The sequence below is a fragment of the Coregonus clupeaformis genome, unplaced genomic scaffold (assembly GCF_020615455.1).
Source record: "Coregonus clupeaformis isolate EN_2021a unplaced genomic scaffold, ASM2061545v1 scaf0030, whole genome shotgun sequence".
Taxonomy (NCBI): Eukaryota; Metazoa; Chordata; class Actinopteri; order Salmoniformes; family Salmonidae; genus Coregonus; species Coregonus clupeaformis.
This window is the reverse complement of record NW_025533485.1, coordinates 717,182-742,760: the sequence shown is the minus strand read 5'-3', so window position 1 is coordinate 742,760 and position 25,579 is coordinate 717,182. Positions and strand designations below refer to the sequence as shown.

Genomic DNA, 25,579 nt, shown 5'->3' with positions numbered 1-25,579 from the left:
GCCTATAGGCATGCAATTAGTGCTCAAATCTCTGACAGCTGAACCGCGAGGTGGAAAATTATTGTTTTAGGAAAGTAAAAACCAATAAAACAATAGGCTATACAGTTTTGCATATGCTACACATCGAGACACAAGGGATAATGTTTTTGTAACTAGTTATAGGCTGTTTAAGGAGGCGTAAATGTGGCTCATTTGGCCAATATCCCTCGTTGCGGGGGTGGACGGCCTCAATGGGTTACGCACCCAATGCATATGGATGACCAGTACGTTACTCAAAATGTCCGATCAATTAAAATCTTGACGGAAACCATGGACTAAAGACATGGATGATATGACTAGGAATACTGTGAAAGAGGGACTAGCAATGGTTAGAGCAAGTCCATTACATTTCAACAGCAGTAAACGCATAATATCCCTATCATTGTTGTGGGCTATTAAAAACAATTTTAGCTGAATTGGAATTGATCCAGACTCTGTGAACAAAACAATCGCCTACCATGGGACCATCTTGGCAGCTTCAAGCATGGGGATTTAAAATGGCTGCTAGATGGTCTATTTTTTTAATACATTTTCAATTGGCATGATTTGTAGTAGGAAAACAATCAAAATGGAAAATCTTACATGACCAGGCCCTGAAGGAGATTACTGCAAGAGTCTGTGTATTTTGGGATACATACAACCAATCAACAAACTCATTAAACATTTCATCTGGCAAAAATAGACAAACCACTTTCCTGTTTTATTGAACCAATCAAAAAATGTGAACACTTTCCTTTCTCCTTCATCAGTGCATGTTATATTTATCTTTTCTGTTTAGGGACTTGTGAGGTCGATAGAGGAAAACAAATCTCACATGATGAGAAAGCAGATCAATAGTTAGAGAAGAGGATGATCCCTGAGGATTCCAAAATAATCAGAGGATCAGCCTTTCTAATGCAGTGGTCCTCCGGCCCTGTCAGAATGACTCAATCACACTGCTGCTGACGTTGGGACCTAAAATATATTTCCATTCAAAATCCTATTTTCCCTAACCTCAACCCTTACCATAACCTTACCCCTTACTCTTACCCTAATTCTAATCTTAACACTAAATGTAACCCTAAACATAACCCCTAAGCTTAAAATAGCCTTTGTCCTCATGGGGATGTGGGAAATGTCCCCACAAGGGATACTTTTCCTTCTTTTACTTTATCCATGAGGATAGAAGAACCAACCAACCCAACCACACTGCCCCGTCAGCTAGCTAGGGCCTCATAGGCCACAAATGTGCATGTGTCTGCTCAAACGGTCAGAAACAGACTCCATGAGGGTGGTATGAGGGCCCGACGTCCACAGGTGGGGGTTGTGCTTACAGCCCAACACCGTGCAGGACGTTTGGCATTTGCCAGAGAACACCAAGATTGGCAAATTCGCCACTGGTGCCCTGTGCTCTTCACAGATGAAAGCAGGTTCACACTGAGCATGTGACAGACGTGACAGAGTCTGGAGACGCCGTGGAGAACGTTCTGCTGCCTGCAACATCCTCCAGCATGACCGGTTTGGTGGTGGGTCAGTCATGGTGTGAGGTGGCATTTCTTTGGGGGGCCGCACAGCCCTCCATGTGCTCGCCAGAGGTAGCCTGACTGGCATTAGGTACCGAGATGAGATCCTCAGACCCCTTGTGAGACCATATGCTGGTGCGGTTGGCCCTGGGTTCCTCCTAATGCAAGACAATGCTAGACCTCATGTGGCTGGAGTGTGTCAGCAGTTCCTGCAAGAGGAAGGCATTGATGCTATGGACTGGCCCGCCCGTTCCCCAGACCTGAATCCAATTGAGCACATCTGGGACATCATGTCTCGCTCCATCCACCAACGCCACGTTGCACCACAGACTGTCCAGGAGTTGGCGGATGCTTTAGTCCAGGTCTGGGAGGAGATCCCTCAGGAGACCATCCGCCACCTCATCAGGAGCATGCCCAGGCGATGTCGGGAGGTCATACAGGCACGTGGAGGCCACACACACTACTGAGCCTCATTTTGACTTGTTTTAAGGACATTACATCAAAGTTGGATCAGCCTGTAGTGTAGTTTTCCACTTTAATTTTGAGGGTGACTCCAAATCCAGACCTCCATGGGTTGATAAATTTCATTGCCTGCCAAGGAAGTCGTTTCCATCTGCTTCTCCTCCTCCATCCTGTGGTGGAGTAGACGGAGAACAGCAAGAGGATTGTTCCAATCATCGCTGGTCCCCATGTCACAAGTCGTGGAAACAGAAGGCAGCCGCGTGCTGCTAAGCGGACTGGAGTGTCTGGGAGAGGTCCGGAGCAGAATGACATGAAGACCTGGTGCCTCATCTACCTGCGCCTTCATCACTGGGACTGCCTGTGTCTGGGACTGCCTGTGTCTGGGACTGCCTGTGTCTGGGACTGCCTGTGTCTGGGACAGCTGTGCTGTGCTGACTCCAACTAAGCTGATTCCAGCAGTGGCTTCGTTGTGGAGTTTGGCTCCTTTCCCTCTCTCTGGATCGGACGGGGCACTGCCTGCTGTGGGAGGTCTGGACTTATTGCCAGGAGCAGCGGGTGTACGCTATCCTGCTTCTCGTGGGCCCGTGAAAGGCTCAAGGAATTGTGTGAGGGGTAGGAATGGGTGGGTTTCTCCATCCCTTTCTCCAGCCGTTGTATTGGGCAGTTCAATGGTGAAAAATGTCTTAGTCCCTTTGTGCTATCCAGGACACCAATAAGCTGCTCCCAAACATTTTAAACCAGCATAAGGAAATTGAGTCTATCATAGTTCATGTGGGATTCAATTACATTATGAAGGGCAGCTCAGAACAGCTGAAGATGGTTTTTAAAGAACTGATTGGGTCACTACTTGACACCAACAAACGCCCCATAATATCTGGCCCTCTGCCCCAAACGCCCCATAATATCTGGCCCTCTGCCCCAAACACCCCATAATATCTGGCCCTCTGACCTCCCTAAACCGTGGCATTGAACGGTTCAGCAGACTTTTAGCCCTCCATAACTGGCTACGAGACAATTGCATCTCTGTGGGTGTAACATTTACTGACAATTTTGATACCTTCTGGAAACAAAGCTTGTTTTATAAGGAGGATGGGATCCACCCAAATCATTTGGGTTCCTGGATCCTTTCACAGCATTATAAGGCTGCGTTGAGACAATGACCCAAGCTTCCCAGTAAAGCAATGAAAACATTCTAGAAAAGTGCTAAAAATAGCCCACGTGAACATATGTAGCTTAAGAAACAAGGTTCATGAAATCAATAACTTGCTAGTAACAGATGACATTCATATTCTGACAATCTCTGAAACTCACTTAGATAATACCTTTGATGATACAGTGGTAGCAATACATGGTTATAACATATACAGAAAATATAGAAATGCCAATGGTGGAGGTGTTGCTGTTTATATTCAGAACCACATTCCTGTAAAGCTTAGAGACGATCTCATGTTAAATGCTATTGAAGTAATATACCTACAGGTTCATCTGCCTCACCTAAAGCCCATTCTGGTGGGAAGCTGCTATAGACCACCAAGTGCTAACAGTCAGTTTCTGGATAACATGTGAAATGCTTGATAATGTACAGTTCTTTCAGAAAGTATTCAGACACTGACATTTTCCACATTTTGCCTTATTCTAAAATGGATTAAATTGTTTTTTCCCCTACACACAATACCCCATAATGACAACGCAAAACATATATTATATATTTTTTTTGCACATTTATAAAAAATATAAAAACTGAAATATTACATTTACATAAGCATTCAGTCCCTTTACACAGTACTTTGTTGAAGCACCTTTGGCAGCGATTACAGCCTCAAGTCTACTCGGGTATGAGACTACAAGCTTGGCACACCTGTATTTAGGGAGTTTCTCCCATTCTTCTCTGCAGATCCTCTCAAGCTCTATCAGGTTGGATGGGGAGCGTCGCTGCACAGCTATTTTCAGGTCTCTCCAGAAATGTTTGATTGTGTTCAAGTCCGGGCTCTGGCTGGACAACTGAAGGACATTCAGAGACTTGTCCCGAAGCCACTCCTGCGTTGTCTTGGCTGTGTCCTTAGGGTCGTTGTCCTGTTGGAAGGTGAAACTTCACCCCAGTCTGAGGTCCTGAGCGCTCTGGAGCAGGTTTTCATCTAGGATCTCTCTTTACTTTGCTCCGTTCATCTTTGCCTCGATCCTGACTAGTCTCCAAGTCCCTGCCGCTCAAAAACATCCCCACCGCATGATGCTGCCACCATCATGCTTCACCGTAGGGATGGTGCCAGGTTTCCTCCAGACGTGACGCTTGGCATTCAGGCCAAAGAGTTAAATCTTGGTTTCATCAGACCAGAGAATCTTGTTTCTCATGGTCTGAGAGTCCTTTAGGTGCCTTTTGGGAAACTCCAAGCGGGCTGTCATGTGCCTTTTACTGAGGAGTGGCTTCCGTCTGGCCACTCTACCATAAAGGCCTGATTGGTGGAGTGCTGCAGAGATGGTTGTCCTTCTGGAAGGTTCTCCCATCTTCACAGAGGAAGTCTGCAGCTCTGCAGCTCTGTCAGAGTGACCATCAGGTTCTTGGTCACCTCCCTGATCAAGGCTCTTCTCCCCCGATTGCTCAGTTTGGCCGGGCGGCCAGCTCTAGGAAGAGTCTTGGTGGTTCCAAACTTCTTCCATTTCAGAATGATGGAGGCCACGGTGTTCTTGGGGACCTTCAATGCTGCAGAAATGTTTTTGTACCCTTCCCCAGATCTGTGCCTTGACACAATCCTGTTTCGGAGCTCTACGGACAATTCCTTCGACATCATGGCTTGGTTTTTGCTCAGACATGCACTGTCAACTGTGGGACCTTATATACAGTGAGGGAAAAAAGTATTTGATCCCCTGCTGATTTTGTACGTTTGCCCATTGACAAAGACATGATCAGTCTATACTTTTAATGGTAGGTTTATTTGAACAGTGAGAGACAGAATAACAACAACATAAATCCAGAAAAATGCATGTCAAAAATGTTATGAATTGATTTGCATTTTAATGAGGGAAATAAGTATTTGACCCCTCTGCAAAACATGACTTAGTACTTGGTGGCAAAACCCTTGTTGGCAATCACAGAGGTCAGACGTTTCTTGTAGTTGGCCACCAGGTTTGCACACATCTCAGGAGGGATTTTGTCCCACTCCTCTTTGCAGATCTTCTCCAAGTCATTAAGGTTTCGAGCCTGACGTTTGGCAACTCGAACCTTCAGCTCCCTCCACATATTTTCTATGGGATTAAGGTCTGGAGACTGGCTAGGCCACTCCAGGACCTTAATGTGCATCTTCTTGAGCCACTCCTTTGTTGCCATGGCCGTGTGTTTTGGGTCATTGTCATGCTAGAATACCCATCCACGACCCATTTTCAATGCCCTGGCTGAGGGAAGGAAGTTCTCACCCAAGATTTGACGGTACATGGCCCCGTCCATCGTCCCTTTGATGCGGTGAAGTTGTCCTGTCCCCTTAGCAGAAAAACACCCCCAAAGCATAATGTTTCCACCTCCATGTTTGACGGTGGGGATGGTGTTCTTGGAGTCATAAGAAGCATTCCTCCTCCTCCAAACACGGCGAGTTGAGTTGATGCCAAAGAGCTCGATTTTGGTCTCATCTGACCACAACACTTTCACCCAGTTCTCCTCTGAATCATTCAGATGTTCATTGGCAAACTTCAAACGGGCCTGTATATGTGCTTTCTTGAGCAGGGGGACCTTGCGGGCGCTGCAGGATTTCAGTCCTTCATGGCGTAGTGTGTTACCAATTGTTTTCTTGGTGACTATGGTCCCAGCTGCCTTGAGATCATTGACAAGATCCTCCAGTGTAGTTCTGGGTTGATTCCTCACCGTTCTCATGATCATTGCAACTCCACGACGTGAGATCTTGCATGGAGCCCCAGGCCGAGGGAGATGGACAGTTCTTTTGTGTTTCTTCCATTTGCAAATAATCGCACCAACTGTTGTCACCTTCTCACCAAGCTGCTTGGCAATGGTCTTGTAGCCCATTCCAGCCTTGTGTAAGTCTACAATCTTGTCCCTGACATCCGCGGAGAGCTCTTTGGTCTTGGCCATGGTGGAGAGTTTGGAATCTGATTGATTGATTGCTTCTGTGGACAGGTGTCCTTTATACAGGTATCAAACTGAGATTAGGAGCACTCCTTTTAAGAGTGTGCTCCTAATCTCAGCTCGTTACCTGTATAAAAGACACCTGGGAGCCAGAAATCTTTCTGATTGAGAGGGGGTCAAATACTTATTTCCCTCATTAAAATGCAAATCAATTTATAACATTTTTTACATGCGTTTTTCTGGATTTTTTTGTTGTTATTCTGTCTATCACTGTTCAAATAAACCTACCATTAAAATTATAGACTTATCCTTTCTTTGTCAGTGGGCAAACGTACAAAATCAGCAGGGGATCAAATACTTTTTCCCCTCACTGTAGACAGGTGTGCCTTTCCAAATCATGTCCAATCAATTAAATTCACCACAGGCGGACTCAAATCAAGTTGTAGAAACATCTCAAGGATGATCAATTGAAACAGGATGCACCTGAGCTCAATTTCGAGTCTCATAGAAAACCTTTTTTTTTTTATTCAATTGCAGAAATGTCTAAATACCTGTTTTTCACTTTGTCATTATGGGGTATTGTGTGTAGATTGATGAGGATATTTTTTATTTTAATCCATTTTAGAATGAGGCTGTAACGTAACAAAATGTGGAAAAAGGGAAGGGGTCTAAATACTTTCCGAATGCACTGTATGTGATATCAATAGAGAGGTATATTTTCTGGGTGATTTAAATATTGACTGGCTTTCATCAAGCTGCCCACTCAGGACAAAGCTTCAAACTGTAACCAGTGCCTGCAACCTGGTTCAGGTTATCAGTTAACCTACCAGGGTAGTTACAAACAGTACAGGAAATCATGTATTGATCACATCTTTACTAATGCTGCTGAAATGTGCTTGAAAGCAGTATCCAAATCAATCGGATGTAGTGATCACAATATAGTAGCCATATCTAGGAAAACCAAAGTTCCAAAGGCTGGGCCTAATATTGTGTATAAGAGGTCATACAATACGTTTTGTAATGATTCCTATGTTGTTGATGTAAATAATTTGTGTTGGTCCGTGGTGTGTAATGAGGATCAACTAGACACTGCACTTGACATATTTATGAAATTGCTTATCCCAGTTACTAATAAGCACGCAGCCATTAAGAAAATGACTGCAAAAACTGTTAAATCACTGTGGACTGATGAGGAATTGAAAAATTGTATGGTTGAGAGGGATGAGGCAAAAGGAATGGCAAATAAGTCTGGCTGCACAACCGATTGGCAAATGTACTGCAAATCGAGAAATCATGTGACTAAACAGAACAAAAGAAGAAGAAACTACACTATGAAACAAGGATAAATGACATAAAGAGTGATAGTAAAAAGCTTTGCAGCACCTTCAATTACATTTTGGGCAAAAAGGCAAACTCAATCCATCATTCATTGAATCAGATGGCTCATTCATCACAAAACCCACTGATTTGCCAATTACTTAATTGGCAAGATTAACAAACTTAGGCAAGACATGCCAGCAACAAACGCTGACACTACACATCCAAGTATAACTGATCAAATTATGAAAGACAAGCATTGAATACATAATTTTGAATTCTGTAAAGTGGAAGAGGTGAAACAATATTGTTGTCCATGAACATTGACAAGCCACCGGGGTCTGACAACTTGGATAGAAAATTACTGAGGATAATAGCGGAAGATATTGCCACATCTTCAATCTAAGGCTAACAGAAATTAATTTCAAAAACTAAAAGCATTGTATTTGGGACAAATCATTCACTAAACGCTAAACCTCAACTCAATCTTGTAATAAATAATGTGGAAATTGAGCAAGTTGAGGTGACTAAACTGCTTGGAGTAACCCTGGATTGTAAACTGTCATGGCCAAAACATAATGATACAACAGTAGCTAAGATGGGGAGAAGTCTGTCCATAATAAAGTGCTGCTCTGCCTTCTTAACAACACTATCAACAAGGGGCGGCAGGTAGCTTAGTGGTAAAGAGTGTTGTGCCAGTAACCGAAAGGTCGCTGGTTCTAATCCCCGAGCCGACTAAGTGAAAAATCTGTCTGTGCCCTTGAGCAAGGCACTTAACCCTAATTGCTCCTGTAAGTCGCTCTGGATAAGAGCGTCTGCTAAATGACTAAAATGTAAATGTAAACAAGGCAGGTCCTACAGGCTCTAGTTTTGTTGCACCTGGACTACATTTTAAATTTTTGTCATTTAGCAGACGCTCTTATCCAGAGCGACTTACAGTTAGTGAATACATTTTTTTTTTTAGTTTTCATACCCCCCGTGGGAATCGAACACACAACCCTAGCGTTGCAAACACCATGCTCTACCAACTGAGCTACATCCCTGCCGGCCATTCCCTCCCCTACCCTGGACGACGCTGGGCCAATTGTGCGCCGCCCCATGGGTCTCCCGGTCGCGGCCGGCTACGACTGAGCCTGGATTCGAACCAGGATCTCTAGTGGCACAGCTAGTACTGCGATGCAGTGCCTTAGACTGACTGCTGTTCAGTCGTGTGGTCAGGTGCCACAAAGAGGGACCTCGGAAATTTACAATTGGATTAGAACAGGGCACCATGGCTTGCCCTTAAATATACACGGAGAGCTAACATTAATAGCATTCTAAATATCTCATGGCTCAAAGTGTAAGAGAGATTGACTTCATCACTACTTGTTTTTGTAAGAAGTGTTGACATGCTGAATGCACCGAGCTGTCTGTTTAAACTACTAGCACACAGCTCAGACACCCATGCATACCCCACAAGACATGCCACCAGAGGTCTCTTCACAATCCCCAAGTCAAGAACAGACTATGAGAGGCGCACAGTACTACACAGAGCCATGACTACATGGAACTCTATTCCACATCAGGTAACTGATGCAAGCAGTAGAATCAGATTTAAAAAACAGGTAAAATATACCTTATGGAACAACGGGGACTGTGAAGATACACACACAGACAATAAGGCACTGAAGTAAAACTGCAATTGGAAAATAAATGAACTTATGTCCTGAATATGAAGTGCTATGCTTGAGACAATTCCAACACAACACATCACAGAGTACCACTTTTCATATTTTCAAGCATGGTGGTGGCTGCATCATGTTATGGGTATGCTTGCATCTGCAAGGACTAGGGCGTTTTTTTTTAGGACAAAAATAAACTGAACAGTTAAGCACAGGCAAAAACCTAGAGGAAAACCTGGTTCAGTCTGCTTTCCAACAGACACTGGGAGACAAATGCACCTTTCAGCAGGACAATAACCTAAAACACAAGGCCAAATATACACTGGAGTTGCTTACCAAGACGACATTGAATGTTCCTGAGTGGCCTAGTTACAGTTTTGACTTAATAGCGGCTTGAAAATCTATGGCAAGACTTGAAAATGTCTGTCTAGCAATGATCAACAACCAACTTGACAGAGCTTGAAGAATTTTTAAAATAATGTGCAAATATTGTACAATAAACCCAGAAAGTTGTAATCACTGCCAAAGGTGACTGTAACATGTATTGTATCTCCACCCTCTCCGAGTTGGGCATCTCCGGAGCTGTTCTCTCTTGGATTGCGTCCTACCTGACAGATCGCTCCTACCAAGTGGCGTGGCGAGAATCTGTCTCTGCACCACGTGCTCTCACCACTGGTGTCCCCCAGGGCTCAGTTCTAGGCCCTCTCCTATTCTCTCTATACACCAAGTCACTTGAATCTGTCATATCCTCACATGGTCTCTCCTATCATTGCTACGCAGACGACACACAATTCATTTTCTCCTTTCCCCCTTCTGATAACCAGGTGGCGAATCGCATCTCTGCATGTCTGGCAGACATATCAGTGTGGATGTCGGATCAACACCTCAAGCTGAACCTCGGCAAGACAGAGCTGCTCTTCCTCCCAGGGAAGGACTGCCCGTTCCATGATCTCGCCATCACGGTTGACAACTCCATTGTCCTCCTCCCAGAGTGCGAAGAACCTTGGCGTGACCCTGGACAACACCCTGTCGTTCTCCGCTAACATCAAAGCGGTGACCCGATCCTGCAGGTTCATGCTCTACAACATTCGCAGAGTACGACCCTACCTTACACAGAAAGCGGCACAGGTCCTAATCCAGGCACTTGTCATCTCCCGTCTGGATTACTGCAACTCGCTGTTGGCTGGGCTCTCTGCCTGTGCCATTAAACCCCTACAATTGATCCAGAACGCTGCAGCCCGTCTGGTGTTCAACCTTCACAAGTTCTCTCATGTCACCCCGCTCCTCCGCACACTCCACTGGCTTCCAGTTGAGGCTCGCATCTACTACAAGACCATGGTGCTTGCCTACGGAGCTGTGAGGGGAACGGCACCTCCTTACCTTCAGGCTCTGATCAGACCCTACACCCAAACGAGGGCACTACATTCATCCACCTCTGGCCTGCTAGCCCCCCTACCTCTACGGAAGCACAGTTCCCGCTCAGCCCAGTCAAAGCTATTCGCTGCTCTGGCACCCCAATGGTGGAACAAGCTCCCCCACGACGCCAGGACAGCGGAGTCACTGACCACCTTCCGGAGACACTTGAAACCCTACCTCTTTAAGGAATACCTGGAATAGTATAACAGTAATCCTTCTTCCCCCACTCCCCCATAAAAAATAAATACAAATAAACAAATAAGTGGTTGTCCCACTGGCTATCATAAGTTGAATGCAGCAATTTGTAAGTCGCTCTGGATAAGAGTGTCTGCTAATTGACGTAAATGTAAATGTAATATTGACTCAGGGGTGTGAATACTTACGTAAATTAGATATTTCTGTATTACATTTTCAATAAATTTGCAAACATTTCTAAAAACATGTTTTACTGTCATTTTGAGATATTGTATGTAGATGGGTGAGAGAAAAAAAAAAAGTATTTTGAATTCAGGCTGTACTTTCTGTGTGTGTCTATATCAAGGTGAAGGCTGTGTGTGTCTATATCAAGGTGAAGGCTGTGTGTGTCTATATCATGGTGAAGGCTGTGTGTGTCTATATCAAGGTGAAGGCTGTGTGTGTCTATATCAAGGTGAAGGCTGTGTGTGTCTATATCAAGGTGAAGGCTGTGTGTGTCTATATCAAGGTGAAGGCTGTGTGTGTCTATATCAAGGTGAAGGCTGTGTGTGTCTATATCAAGGTGAAGGCTGTGTGTGTCTATATCAAGGTGAAGGCTGTGTGTCTATATCAAGGTGAAGGCTGTGTGTGTCTATATCAAGGTGAAGGCTGTGTGTGTCTATATCAAGGTGAAGGCTGTGTGTGTCTATATCATGGTGAAGGCTGTGTGTGTCTATATCAAGGTGAAGGCTGTGTGTGTCTATATCAAGGTGAAGGCTGTGTGTGTCTATATCAAGGTGAAGGCTGTGTGTGTCTATATCAAGGTGAAGGCTGTGTGTCTATATCAAGGTGAAGGCTGTGTGTGTCTATATCAAGGTGAAGGCTGTGTGTGTCTATATCAAGGTGAAGGCTGTGTGTGTCTATATCATGGTGAAGGCTGTGTGTCTATATCAAGGTGAAGGCTGTGTGTGTCTATATCAAGGTGAAGGCTGTGTGTGTCTATATCAAGGTGAAGGCTGTGTGTGTCTATATCAAGGTGAAGGCTGTGTGTGTCTATATCAAGGTGAAGGCTGTGTGTGTCTATATCAAGGTGAAGGCTGTGTGTGTCTATATCAAGGTGAAGGCTGTGTGTGTCTATATCAAGGTGAAGGCTGTGTGTGTCTATATCAAGGTGAAGGCTGTGTGTGTCTATATCAAGGTGAAGGCTGTGTGTGTCTATATCAAGGTGAAGGCTGTGTGTGTCTATATCAAGGTGAAGGCTGTGTGTGTCTATATCAAGGTGAAGGCTGTGTGTGTCTATATCAAGGTGAAGGCTGTGTGTGTCTATATCATGGTGAAGGCTGTGTGTGTCTATATCAAGGTGAAGGCTGTGTGTGTCTATATCATGGTGAAGGCTGTGTGTGTCTATATCAAGGTGAAGGCTGTGTGTGTCTATATCAAGGTGAAGGCTGTGTGTGTCTATATCATGGTGAAGGCTGTGTGTGTCTATATCAAGGTGAAGGCTGTGTGTGTCTATATCAAGGTGAAGGCTGTGTGTGTCTATATCAAGGTGAAGTCTGTGTGTGTCTATATCAAGGTGAAGGCTTTGCGATAGGTTCATTGATGAGCGCAGCAAAAAAAGTACTTTGTTGCTTCTTTGTCTGAAACTCCAAAAGAAAAATGTTCTGATCACCTTCCTTCCTCCCCAACCAGAACCTGGAAACAAACCACATTATTTCCAATTCAAATGACTCCTGGAACTCTGGTTGAGAGTGTGGTTAGTGACCGTCTTCCTCCCGCCCTGATATCAGGCTTTTATATTCTCCTCACTCCACATCCCTCTCGCTCCAAACCACCCTGAGACGACGTCGGGTCAAATACACAGCATGCCTACCAATGCAGTTACATTGACCAGCTTCGAAAAACTGTGTGTTTTCCAAAATCCCTCCTATTGTCATTGCAATACCTATTGCTAAATAATAAGGACAATAGCCTTCTGACCATGTACACTATAATCAGCACTATAGCTACACTGAACCTACTACACCTCTCTCTCACAGATGGTGTGATTGTGGCAGGAAACCGGATACCTGCTGAAGCCATTTGCATGTTGGAGTTGAAAGTCAAATCAGCCTCTATTTAAACAGACGAGATTTATCCTCAGGTTTAAGTGTCTTTCAGTCTCAGCTCTGGTTGTTTTTAAATGGAGTATACAGTGGGGGGGAAAAGTATTTAGTCAGCCACCAATTGTGCAAGTTCTCCCACTTAAAAAGATGAGAGAGGCCTGTAATTTTCATCATAGGTACACGTCAACTATGACAGACAAAATGAGAAAAAAAAATCCTGAAAATCACATTGTAGGATTTTTAATGAATTTATTTGCAAATTATGGTGGAAAATAAGTATTTTTTCCCCACTGTACACCTTAGCCAAATACATTTAAACTCAGTTTTTCACAATTTCTGACATTTAATCCTAGTAAGAATTCCCTGTCTTAGGTCAGTTAGGATCACCACTTTATTTTAAGAATGTGAAATGTCAGAATATTAGTAGAGAGATCCCCCTGTTGCTTCAATATATCCACATAATTTTCCTTCCTCATGATGCCATCTATTTTGTGAAGTGCACCAGTCCCTCCTGCAGCAAAGCACCCCCACAGCATGATGCTGCCACCCCCGTGCTTCACGGTTGGGATGGTGATCTTCGGCTTGCAAGCCACCCCCTTTTTCCACCAAACATAACGATGGTCATTATGGCCAAACAGTTCTATTTTTGATTCATCAGACCAGAGGATATTTCTCCAAAAAGTACGATCTTCGTCCCCATGTGCAGTTGCAAACCGTAGTCTGGCTTTTTTATGGCGGTTTTGGAGCAGTGGCTTCTTCCTTGCTGAGCGGCCTTTCAGGTTATGTCGATATAGGACTCGTTTTACTGTGGATATAGACCTTTTGTACCTGTTTCCTCCAGCATCTTCACAAGGTCCTTTGCTGTTGTTCTGGGATTGATTTGCACTTTTCGCACCAAAGTACGTTCATCTCTAGGAGACAGAACGCATCTCCTTCCTGAGCGGTATGACGGCTGCGTGGTCCCATGGTGTTTATACTTGCGTACTATTGTTTGTACAGTTGAACGTGGTACCATCAGGCGTTTGGAAATTGCTCCCAAGGATGAACCAGACTTGTGGAGGTCTACAACAAAAGGTCTTGGCTGATTTCTTTTCATTTTCCCATGATGTCAAGCAAAGAGGCACTGAGTTTGAAGGTAGGCCTTGAAATACATCCACAGGTACACCTCCAATTGACTCAAATTATGTCAATTAGCCTATCAGAAGCTTCTAAAGCCATGACATCATTTTCTGGAATTTTCCAAGCTGTTTAAAGGCACAGTCAACTTAGTGTATGTAAACTTCTGACCCACTGGAATTGTGATACAGTGAATTATAAGTGAAATAATCTGTCTGGAAACAATTGTTGGAAAAATGACTTGTGTCATGCACAAAGTAGATGTCCTAACCGACTTTCCAAAACTATAGTTTGTTAACAAGAAATTTGTGGAGTGGTTGAAAAACGAGTTTTAATGACTCCAACCTAAGAGGATGTAAACTTCAGACTTAAACTGTATATATACACACACATACACTACCAGTCAAAAGTAGTGTGCAGAGCTGTCATCAAGGCAAAGGGTGGCTACTTCGAAGAATCTCAAATATACAATATATTTTGATTTGTTTAACACTTTTTTGGTTACTACATGATTCCATATGTGTTATTTCATAGTTGTGATGTCTTCACTATTATTCTACAATGTAGAAAACAGTAAAAATAAAGAAAAACCCTTGAATGAGTAGGTGTGTCCAAAATTTTGACTTTGACTGTAAGTATTCATTCACACAGCTGAGTCAAGGGGTGTGAATACTCTCTGAAGGGACTTTAGTTAAACGTATTTATTCAATTCCAGGAAGAAAGAATACAGTCATGTCAGCTGTTAGTTTGAGCCTAGAAATGTATTTGCATACAGCCCATCAATGGAAACAGGATGCACCTGAGCTCAATTTCGAGTCTCATAGCAAAGGGTCTGAATACTTATGTAAATAAGGTATTTCTGTTTTATATTTTGTATAAATGTGCAAAAATTTCAAAAAACCTGTTTTCACTTCGTCATTATGGGGTATTGTGCGTAGATTGCAGATTATTTTATTTTTGTAATCCATTTTAGAATAAGGCTGTAATGTAACAAAACGTGGAAAAAGTCAAGGGGTCTGAATACTTTTATACCGTTATACCGTTATAATACAGACAGTCTGGTAGATAGATTAGACAGACAGACAGACAGACAGACAGACAGACAGGCAGGCAGGCAGACAGACACCACTACAGCAGACATTGTCAGCTCCCGTCCAACACATTACCAGCTCTTATTACCCCTCTCCTTCTTTCTCATGGCTTAAACTGAATGGCCAGAGTAAGCAGCTTGGATTGTCAGGCTCTAAATGTGTCTGTGTATAAAGGCAGTGTTGACCTTGCAGGCAGAGTTTCTCTGTGTAGAGAGAGAGGCTGAAATGACAGGGTTGCACTGTGTGGCTTTTGGCTAGCACGCACACAGGGGAGGGAAACACACACGAAGGACAGGACACAGTCAGGGGGGGGAAACACACACGAAGGACAGGACACAGTCAGGGGAGGGAAACACACACGAAGGACAGGACAGTCAGGGGAGGGAAACACACACGAAGGACAGGACACAGTCAGGGGAAAGAAACACACACGAAGGACAGGACACAGTCAGGGGAGGGAAACACAAACGAAGGACAGGACACAGTCAGGGGAGGGAAACACACACAAAGGACAGGACACAGTCAGGGGAGGGAAACACACACGAAGGACAGGACACAGTCAGGGGAGGGAAACACACACGAAGGACAGGACACAGTCAGGGGAGGGAAACACACACGAAGGACAGGACACAGTCAGGGGAGGGAAACACACACGAAGGACAGGACACAGTCAGGGGAGGGAAACACACGAAGGACAGGACACAGTCAGGGGAGGGAAACACACACGAAGGACAGGACACAGTCAGGGGAGGGAAACACACACGAAGGACAGGACACAGTCAGGGAGGGAAACACACACAAAGGACAGGACACAGTCAGGGAGGGAAACACACACGAAGGACAGGACACAGTCAGGGGAGGGAAACACACACGAAGGACAGGACACAGTCAGGGGAGGGAAACACACACGAAGGACAGGACACAGTCAGGGGGGATATTCTACAGAGGTGTCCATGTTCGTGCTAAAATATCAAACACGCATACATGCAGGGAAACACACACACACACACACACACACACACACACACAGGTGTACTCTCACACACACAGTGAGTGTCCATCTGCTCTTCTGTGGTGACAGACCTTGTCCTTTGGCCAGCATTTTATCTCAGTGTGTGTTTGTCACGATCCGTCCCCATCTCTCTCTCCCACGCAGGCCACACATCCACCTATCTGTCACAGGGCACAGTGGTGGCACCAGTCCCCCACAAACACAGTGGTGGCACCAGTCCCCCACAAACACAGTGGTGGCACCGTTAGGCCTGGGCATGGCTTGGATAGTTACCGTTAGGCCTGTGCATGGCTTGGATAGTTACCGTTAGGCCTGTTCATGGCTTGGATAGTTACCGTTAGGCCTGTTCATGGCTTGGATAGTTACCGTTAGGCCTGGGCATGGCTTGGATAGTTACCGTTAGGCCTGTTCATGGCTTGGATAGTTACCGTTAGGCCTGTTCATGGCTTGGATAGTTACCGTTAGGCCTGTGCATGGCTTGGATAGTTACCGTTAGGCCTGTGCATGGCTTGGATAGTTACCGTTAGGCCTGTTCATGGCTTGGATAGTTACCGTTAGGCCTGTTCATGGCTTGGATAGTTACCGTTAGGCCTGGGCATGGCTTGGATAGTTACCGTTAGGCCTGTGCATGGCTTGGATAGTTACCGTTAGGCCTGTGCATGGCTTGGATAGTTACCGTTAGGCCTGTTCATGGCTTGGATAGTTACCGTTAGGCCTGGGCATGGCTTGGATAGTTACCGTTAGGCCTGTTCATGGCTTGGATAGTTACCGTTAGGCCTGTTCATGGCTTGGATAGTTACCGTTAGGCCTGTTCATGGCTTGGATAGTTACCGTTAGGCCTGGGCATGGCTTGGATAGTTACCGTTAGGCCTGTGGCTTTGATAGTTACCGTTAGGCCTGGGCATGGCTTGGATAGTTACCGTTAGGCCTGTGCATGGCTTGGATAGTTACCGTTAGGCCTGTTCATGGCTTGGATAGTTACCGTTAGGCCTGTGCATGGCTTGGATAGTTACCGTTAGGCCTGTGCATGGCTTTGATAGTTGATGTAAGACATAAAGCCCTAGCAGAACCGGTAAGACGTAACATCTTCCTATAGGTACCATCACCCTAACCTCTCGTGGAGAGACTACCAATACATCTTCGGTAGCATCTGTCGTGACAATGGAACGTGTGAGATAATGAGCCAACATTAGTTCCGGAGTTTGTTTCCCTGGTCATTTGGACACATCATAAAGCCGCTCTTAAACTGGGGGAGAGTTTCCTTTTGAGAGGGCGGTCCCAGAACTTCAATCAACTATCTGACCCAATTCAAGATTTGAGTTCTAGGTTAACAGAGATTACCATCACCCTGATCCACTCCCGGTACAAGCCTAGATCACAGATACTACTAAGTATCAGAAGATAGGGTGAGAAACACATACTGACATCAGAGCGGTTTAATCCACCCATGTGTGAAATATGTTATATAGTGTGGTAGCGTAGTGTGGTAGTGTGGTAGGGTAGTGGGGTAGGGTAGTGGGGTAGGGTAGTGGGGTAGGGTAGTGTAGTGTAGTAGTGTCATGTGATAGTGTGGTAGTGTGGTAGGGTAGTGTGGTAGGGTAGTGGGGTAATGTAGTGTGGTAGCATAGTGTGGTAGTGTAGTAGTGTAGTGTGGTTATGTAGTGTGGTAGTGTAGTGTGGTAATGTAGTAGTGTAGTGTGGTTATGTAGTGTGGTAGTGTAGTGTGGTAATGTAGTAGTGTAGTGTGGTAATGTAGTGTGGTAGTGTAGTGTGGTAATGTAGTAGTGTAGTGTGGTTATGTAGTGTGGTAGTGTAGTAGTGTAGTGTGGTTATGTAGTGTGGTAGTGTAGTGTGGTTATGTAGTGTGGTAGTGTAGTGTGGTAGTGTAGTAGTGTAGTGTGGTAGTGTAGTGTGGTAGTGTAGTGTGGTAATGTAGTGTGGTTATGTAGTGTGGTTATGTGGTTATGTAGTGTGGTTATGTAGTGTGGTAGTGTAGTGTGGTAATGTAGTAGTGTAGTGTGGTTATGTAGTGTGGTAGTGTAGTGTGGTAGTGTAGTGTGGTAATGTAGTAGTGTAGTGTGGTTATGTAGTGTGGTAGTGTAGTGTGGTTATGTAGTGTGGTAGTGTAGTGTGGTTATGTAGTGTGGTAGTGTAGTGTGGTAGTGTAGTGTGGTAATGTAGTAGTGTAGTGTGGTTATGTAGTGTGGTTATGTAGTGTGGTTATGTAGTGTAGTAGTGTAGTGTGGTAATGTAGTAGTGTAGTGTGGTTATGTAGTGTGGTTATGTAGTGTAGTAGTGTAGTGTGGTAATGTAGTGTGGTAGTGTAGTAGTGTAGTGTGGTTATGTAGTGTGGTGGTGTAGTGTGGTAGTGTAGTGTAGTAGTGTAGTGTGGTAGTGTAGTGTGGTAGTGTGGTTATGTAGTGTGGTAGTGTAGTGTGGTAGTGTGGTTATGTAGTGTGGTAGTGTAGTGTGGTAGTGTGGTTATGTAGTGTGGTAGTGTAGTGTGGTAGTGTGGTTATGTAGTGTGGTTATGTAGTGTGGTTATGTAGTGTGGTAGTGTAGTAGTGTAGTGTGGTAATGTAGTGTAGTAGTGTAGTGTGGTAGTGTAGTGTGGTTATGTAGTGTGGTAGTGTAGTGTGGTTATGTAGTGTAGTAGTGTAGTGTGGTTATGTAGTGTGGTAGTGTAGTGTGGTTATGTAGTGTGGTTATGTAGTGTGGTAGTGTAGTGTGGTAATGTAGTGTGGTTATGTAGTGTGGTAGTGTAGTGTGGTTATGTAGTGTAGTAGTGTAGTGTGGTTATGTAGTGTGGTAGTGTAGTGTGGTTATGTAGTGTAGTAGTGTAGTGTGGTTATGTAGTGTAGTAGTGTAGTGTGGTAATGTAGTGTAGTAATGTAGTGTGGTTATGTAGTGTGGTAGTGTAGTAGTGTAGTGTGGTAGTGTAGTAGTGTAGTGTGGTAGTGTAGTAGTGTAGTGTGGTAATGTAGTGTAGTAGTGTAGTGTGGTAATGTAGTGTGGTAGTGTAGTGTGGTTATGTAGTGTGGTTATGTAGTGTGGTAGTGTAGTGTGGTAATGTAGTGTGGTTATGTAGTGTGGTAGTGTAGTGTGGTTATGTAGTGTAGTAGTGTAGTGTGGTTATGTAGTGTAGTAGTGTAGTGTGGTTATGTAGTGTAGTAGTGTAGTGTGGTTATGTAGTGTGGTAGTGTAGTGTGGTAGTGTAGTGTGGTAGTGTAGTGTGGTAGTGTAGTGTGGTAGTGTAGTGTGGTAGTGTAGTGTGGTTATGTAGTGTAGTAGTGTAGTAGTGTAGTGTGGTAGTGTAGTGTGGTAGTGTTGTAGTGTAGTGTGGTAATGTAGTGTGGTAATGTAGTGTGGTAGTGTAGTGTGGTTATGTAGTGTGGTAGTGTAGTGTGGTTATGTAGTGTGGTAGTGTAGTGTGGTAGTGTAGTGTGGTTATGTAGTGTAGTAGTGTAGTGTGGTAGTGTAGTGTGGTAGTGTAGTGTGGTTATGTAGTGTGGTAGTGTAGTGTGGTAGTGTAGTGTGGTTATGTAGTGTAGTAGTGTAGTGTGGTAGTGTAGTAGTGTAGTGTGGTAGTGTAGTGTGGTAGGGTAGTGTGGTAGTGTGGTAGTGTAGTGTGGTAGTGTAGTGTGGTTATGTAGTGTGGTAGTGTAGTGTGGTAGTGTAGTGTGGTTATGTAGTGTAGTAGTGTAGTGTGGTTATGTAGTGTAGTAGTGTAGTGTGGTTATGTAGTGTAGTAGTGTAGTGTGGTTATGTAGTGTGGTAGTGTAGTGTGGTTATGTAGTGTGGTAGTGTAGTGTGGTAGTGTAGTGTGGTAGTGTAGTGTGGTAGTGTAGTGTGGTAGTGTAGTGTGGTTATGTAGTGTAGTAGTGTAGTAGTGTAGTGTGGTAGTGTAGTGTGGTAGTGTGAGTGTGGTAGTGTAGTGTGGTAATGTAGTGTGGTAGTGTAGTGTGGTAGTGTAGTGTGGTTATGTAGTGTGGTAGTGTAGTGTGGTAGTGTAGTGTGGTTATGTGGTGTAGTAGTGTAGTGTGGTAGTGTAGTGTGGTAGTGTAGTGTGGTTATGTGTAGTGTGGTAGTGTGTGGTAGTGTAGTGTGGTTAGTGTGGTAGTGTAGTGTGGTAGTGTAGTGTGGTAGTGTAGTGTGGTAGTGTAGTGTGGTAGTGTGGTAGTGTAGTGTGAGTAGTGTGAGTGTGGTTAGTGTAGTGTGGTAGTGTAGTGTGGTAGTGTAGTAGTGTAGTGTGGTAGTGTAGTGTGGTAGGGTAGTGTGGTAGTGTGGTAGTGTAGTGTGGTTATGTAGTGTGGTTATGTAGTGTGGTTATGTAGTGTGGTAGTGTAGTGTGGTTATGTAGTGTGGTAGTGTAGTAGTGTAGTGTGGTTATGTAGTGTAGTAGTGTAGTGTGGTAATGTAGTGTGGTAGTGTTGACAACACAGAGGAAAGCAGGTGATGGTAACAGAACAAGGATGGCTAGGAGACACACAGGCACGAGAACCGCAAACAAAGACACCGGGTGTCATAGCAACAGAGAAAACAGCACACACACAAACACACCTCCTCATTTATCCTGCCTGATCACTAGAAACAGACTTCGGACGTTTGAAAAGGTCCTGAGAGAATCGATATATGCCTTCCTCAGCGCTCACAAAAAACATCAATAATAATAATCGCCCAGCACTGGGCGCCAACTCATGACGTTCGGAGCCGAAGCTTGCTGCACAGTTCACAATGCTCTAGCAAGCCGTGAGAAGACTTGATGATCCTTCATGGTAATGGCGAATTGGTTTCTTTCTATTATTTTGTTTTAAGACTTCCCCAAACCATACCCCTAACCTTACTTAATGCCTAAACTGTTAACATTTGAGTTGTTTTCGGTTTTAACCCTGTTAACCACGCAAAGTTAACCCAGTAACCACGCGGAACGAATGCGTCAAAAATAAGACGTTCATCCATAATACGTTGAATTTCGATGAGAAACTGAGTATCTTGTTGGATATATCACAGCCAGACGAACACTAGGGTTACAAAGGGAGAGAGGGGTTAGGTTATTACTGGAAACTTTCACAGTACTGTCACTGTATCTCAGACAATCCAATTACCACAAGACATCTAGTGGCCCTTTTGGGTTCTTCAGATTATCACAGGTGTCCGTAATCATCTCTGGCCTTCCGTGTGGCCTTATCACATGTAAAATATATAAAATAATCAAATAAGATTATTTAAAAATAAAAATAGAATGACAAAGCTGTAACACACTATCCTAAACATAAACCATAAACTCAGTGAATACCATTGGTGTTTAAAATGAGGGTAAAATGAGGGTAAAATGATATTTATTTAACTATGCTAATATGTCTTTGTTGTAAATGTTTTGGTGCTAAACTGCTGGTATTTGTGAAAAACGTCAATAATTGGAAGAGTTGCAGAGTTCATTGAAAATAATTACATTGTTGATGACATGCTTTTTTCATTAATTAGGCTATTTTCTCTTCAACCATGTGGTCTAAACTCGTGGACAATATGGACAAAGATATTTTTAAAAAACTACATTTTTCACAAGTTATTTAAGTATAAAATGTGTCACTAAAATTGCAAAATATTCCGGTAACTTTGGTAAACTGCCGGTAGCTTTGCAACCCTAATACATGACTCACCCCCCCCAAGTGGTGTGACAACAACAACAACTCACTTTGTTTGATGAGTCTCTTGTCGGCCACCAGGACATTCTCGCCGTCCACCACGATGACCTTGCCGTCCCGCGGCCCCACGGCAAAGTTATCAAAGCTCACGTCCAGCAGGTAGAGGGCGAACTCGAAGTCGTTGTTGGTGAGCTGCTCAGCGATGTCCATCAACTGTCGGGCCAGGTCAACCCTCTTCTCCCACGGAGCGTTGTAGAAAGACCACAGCTCCTCACCGACGTAGTTCACTGCCACCACGCGACCACACGCTCCCAGGTACTTGGCAAACGGCCAGCCCTCGTCTGACGGGAAACTCTGTAGGAGAGAAAGGAGGGATGTGGGTTATTAGAAGAAAGAGATGTGGAGGAAAGAGGAAAGAGGTGTGGAGGAAAGGAGTGTGGAGGAAAGAGGTGTGGAGGAAAGGGGTGTGGAGGAAAGGGGTGTGGAGGAAAGGGGTGTGGAGGAAAGAGGAAAGAGGTGTGGAGGAAAGGAGTGTGGAGGAAAGAGGTGTGGAGGAAAGAGGAAAGGAGTGTGGAGGAAAGAGGTGTGGAGGAAAGAGGTGTGGAGGAAAGAGGTGTGGAGGAAAGAGGTGTGGAGGAAAGAGGAAAGAGGTGTGGAGGAAAGGGGTGTGGAGGAAAGAGGTGTGGAGGAAAGAGGTGTGGAGGAAAGAGGAAAGGGGTGTGGAGGAAAGAGGTGTGGAGGAAAGAGGAAAGGGGTGTGGAGGAAAGAGGTGTGGAGGAAAGAGGAAAGAGGTGTGGAGGAAAGGGGTGTGGAGGAAAGAGGTGTGGAGGAAAGAGGTGTGGAGGAAAGAGGAAAGGGGTGTGGAGGAAAGAGGTGTGGAGGAAAGAGGAAAGAGGTGTGGAGGAGAGGTGTGGAGGAAAGGGGTGTGGAGGAAAGAGGAAAGGGGTGTGGAGGAAAGAGGTGTGGAGGAAAGAGGTGTGGAGGAAAGAGGAAAGAGGTGTGGAGGAAAGAGGTGTGGAGGAAAGAGGAAAGAGGTGTGGAGGAAAGAGGTGTGGAGGAAAGAGGAAAGAGGTGTGGAGGAAAGAGGTGTGGAGGAAAGGGGTGTGGAGGAAAGAGGAAAGAGGTGTGGAGGAAAGAGGTGTGGAGGAAAGGGGTGTGGAGGAAAGAGGAAAGAGGTGTGGAGGAAAGAGGTGTGGAGGAAAGAGGAAAGAGGTGTGGAGGAAAGAGGTGTGGAAGAAAGAGGTGTGGAGGAAATAAGGGCTGTAACCCTTGTCTAATGGAAAGTCCAAATCGAACTTTAGTTAAAGTTGCATTTAAAACATTAAAAACAACACCATATAAGAGATACGGGTGGGGGGGGGGGAGAGACAGAGGAGGGAAGGTGGTCATTTTAGAACAGAATAAAGAGGAGATAAACACAGTGATAATTAACACAGTGGTAATAAACACAGTGATAATAAACACAGTGATAATTAACACAGTGATAATGTAGAAGTCTGTGCCTGATATTGACAAAGTCGTGGGATATTAACGCAGAACAACACATAGAAGTCCCCAAAATATATTGGGGGGTCAGTATGAAAAATGTATGCACTCACTAACTGTAAGTCGCTCTGGGTAAGAGAGTCTGCTAAATGACTAAAATGTCAACGTTGGTTCAACTGTGAGTTGTTACTGAGCTGGTAAACGTTGATTCAACAGTGAGTTGTTACTGAGCTGGTAAACGTTGATTCAACAGTGAGTTGTTCTGTGAAACTAGTTAAAATAGCCAGTTAGCCTAGCATCAGTACCAGGGCTGGTAAATTCAACATGTTGTGTTGTCATTATGAAATGCATTGCCAGGGAAATGTTCCTTCATATTTGATTTCGCCCTCCATCCTTGTTATATGTGTATAAAGGAAGCAGCTTCAATATTGCAGTAAGGCAAACACACACATACATTACGGGATTCTTCCGATGGCATTGAGGAGTACACCACATCAGTCACTGGCCTCATCAATAAGTGCATTGATGACGTCGTCCCCACAGTAACTGTATGTACATACCCCAACCAGAAGCCATGGATTACAGGAAACATCCGCACTGAGCTAAAGGGTAGAGCTGCCGCTTTCAAGGAGTGGGACTCTAACCCGGAAGCTTAAAATATATCCCGCTATGCCCTCCGACAAACCATCAAATAGGCAAAGCGTCAATACAGGACTAAGATTGAATCGTACTACACCGGCTCCGACGCTCGTCGGATGTGGCAAGGCTTGCAAACTATTACAGACTACAAAGGGAAGCACAGCCGCGAGCTGCCCAGTGACATGAGCCTACCAGACGAGTTAAATCACTTCTATGTATGCTTCGAGGCAAGTAACACTGAAACATGCATGAGAGCATCAGCTGTTCCGGACGACTGTGTGATCACGCTCTCCGTAGCCGATGTGAGTAAGACCTTTAAACAGGTCAACATTCACAAGGCCGCAGGGCCAGACGGATTACCAGGACGTGTACTCCGAGCATGCGCTGACCAACTGGCAAGTGTCTTCACTGACATTTTCAACCTCTCCCTGACTGAGTCTGTAATACCAACATGTTTCAAGCAGACCACCATAGTCCCTGTGCCCAAGAACCCTAAGATAACCTGCCTAAATGACTACCGACCCGTAGCACTCATGTCTGTAGCCATGAAGTGCTTTGAAAGGCTGGTCATGGCTCACATCAACACCATTATCCCAGAAACCCTAGACCCACTCCAATTTGCATACCGCCCCAACAGATCCACAGATGATACAATCTCTATTGCACACCACACTGCCCTTTCACACATGGACAAAAGGAACACCTACGTGAGAATGCTATTCATTGACTACAGCTCAGCATTCAACACCATAGTGCCCTCAAAGCTCATCACTAAGCTAAGGACCCTGGGACTAAACACCTCCCTCTGCAACGGGATCCTGGACTTCCTGACAGGTGGTAAGGGTAGGTAACAACACATCCGCCACGCTGATCCTCAACATGGGGGCCCCTCAGGGGTCCATGCTCAGTCCCCACCTGTACTCCCTGTTCACTCATGACTGCATGGCCAGGCACGACTCCAAAACCATCATTAAGTTTGCCGATGACACAACAGTGGTAGGCCTGATCACCGACAACGACGAGACAGCCTATAGGGAGGAGGTCAGAGACCTGGCAGTGTGGTGCCAGGAAAACAACCTCTCCCTCAACGTGATCAAGACAAAGGAGATGATGGTGGACTACAGGAAAAAGAAGAGGACCGAGCACGCCCCCATTCTCATCGAAGGGGCTGTAGTGGAACAGGTTGAGAGCTTCAAGTTCCTTGGAGTCCACATCACCAACGAACTATCATGGTCCAAACACACCAAGACAGTCGTGAAGAGGGCACGACAAAGCCTATTCCCCCTCAGGAGACTGAAAAGATTTGGCATGGGTCCTCAGATCCTCAAAAAGTTCTACAGCTGCACCATCGAGAGCATCCTGACTGGTTGCATCACTGCCTGGTATGGCAACTGCTCGGCCTCCGACCGCAAGGCACTACAGAGGGTAGTGCGTACGGCCCAGTACATCACTGGGGCCAAGCTTCCTGCCATCCAGGACCTCTATACCAAGCGGTGTCAGAGGAAGGCCCTAAAAATTGTCAAACACTCCAGCCACCCTAGTCATAGACTGTTCTCTCTGCTACCGCACGGCAAGCGGTACAGGAACGCCAAGTCTATGTCCAAGAAGCTTCTAAACAGCTTCTACCCCCAAGCCATAAGACTCCTGAACATCTAATCAAATGGCTACCTAGACTATTTGCATTGCCCCCCCTCCCCTCCCCCCTCTTTTACGCTGCTGCTACTCTCTGTCTATATCTATGCATTGTCACTTTAATAACTCTCCCCACATGTACATATTCCCTCAATTACTTAGACTAACCGGTGCCCCCGCACATTGACTCGGTACCGGTACCCCCTGTATATAG

At 44.9% G+C, this 25,579-nt stretch overlaps 1 protein-coding gene across 1 annotated transcript in view; it reads right to left on the bottom strand.

Moving 5' to 3' along the window:
* LOC121555305 (divergent protein kinase domain 2A) overlaps positions 1–25,579 on the bottom strand; it is a 93,367-nt gene that overhangs the window by 5,707 nt on the left and 62,081 nt on the right. The window contains exon 3 of the mRNA XM_041869130.2: positions 21,660–21,963. Coding sequence (XP_041725064.2) covers positions 21,660–21,963 — 304 coding nt within the window. The remainder of the gene's footprint in view (positions 1–21,659; positions 21,964–25,579) is intronic.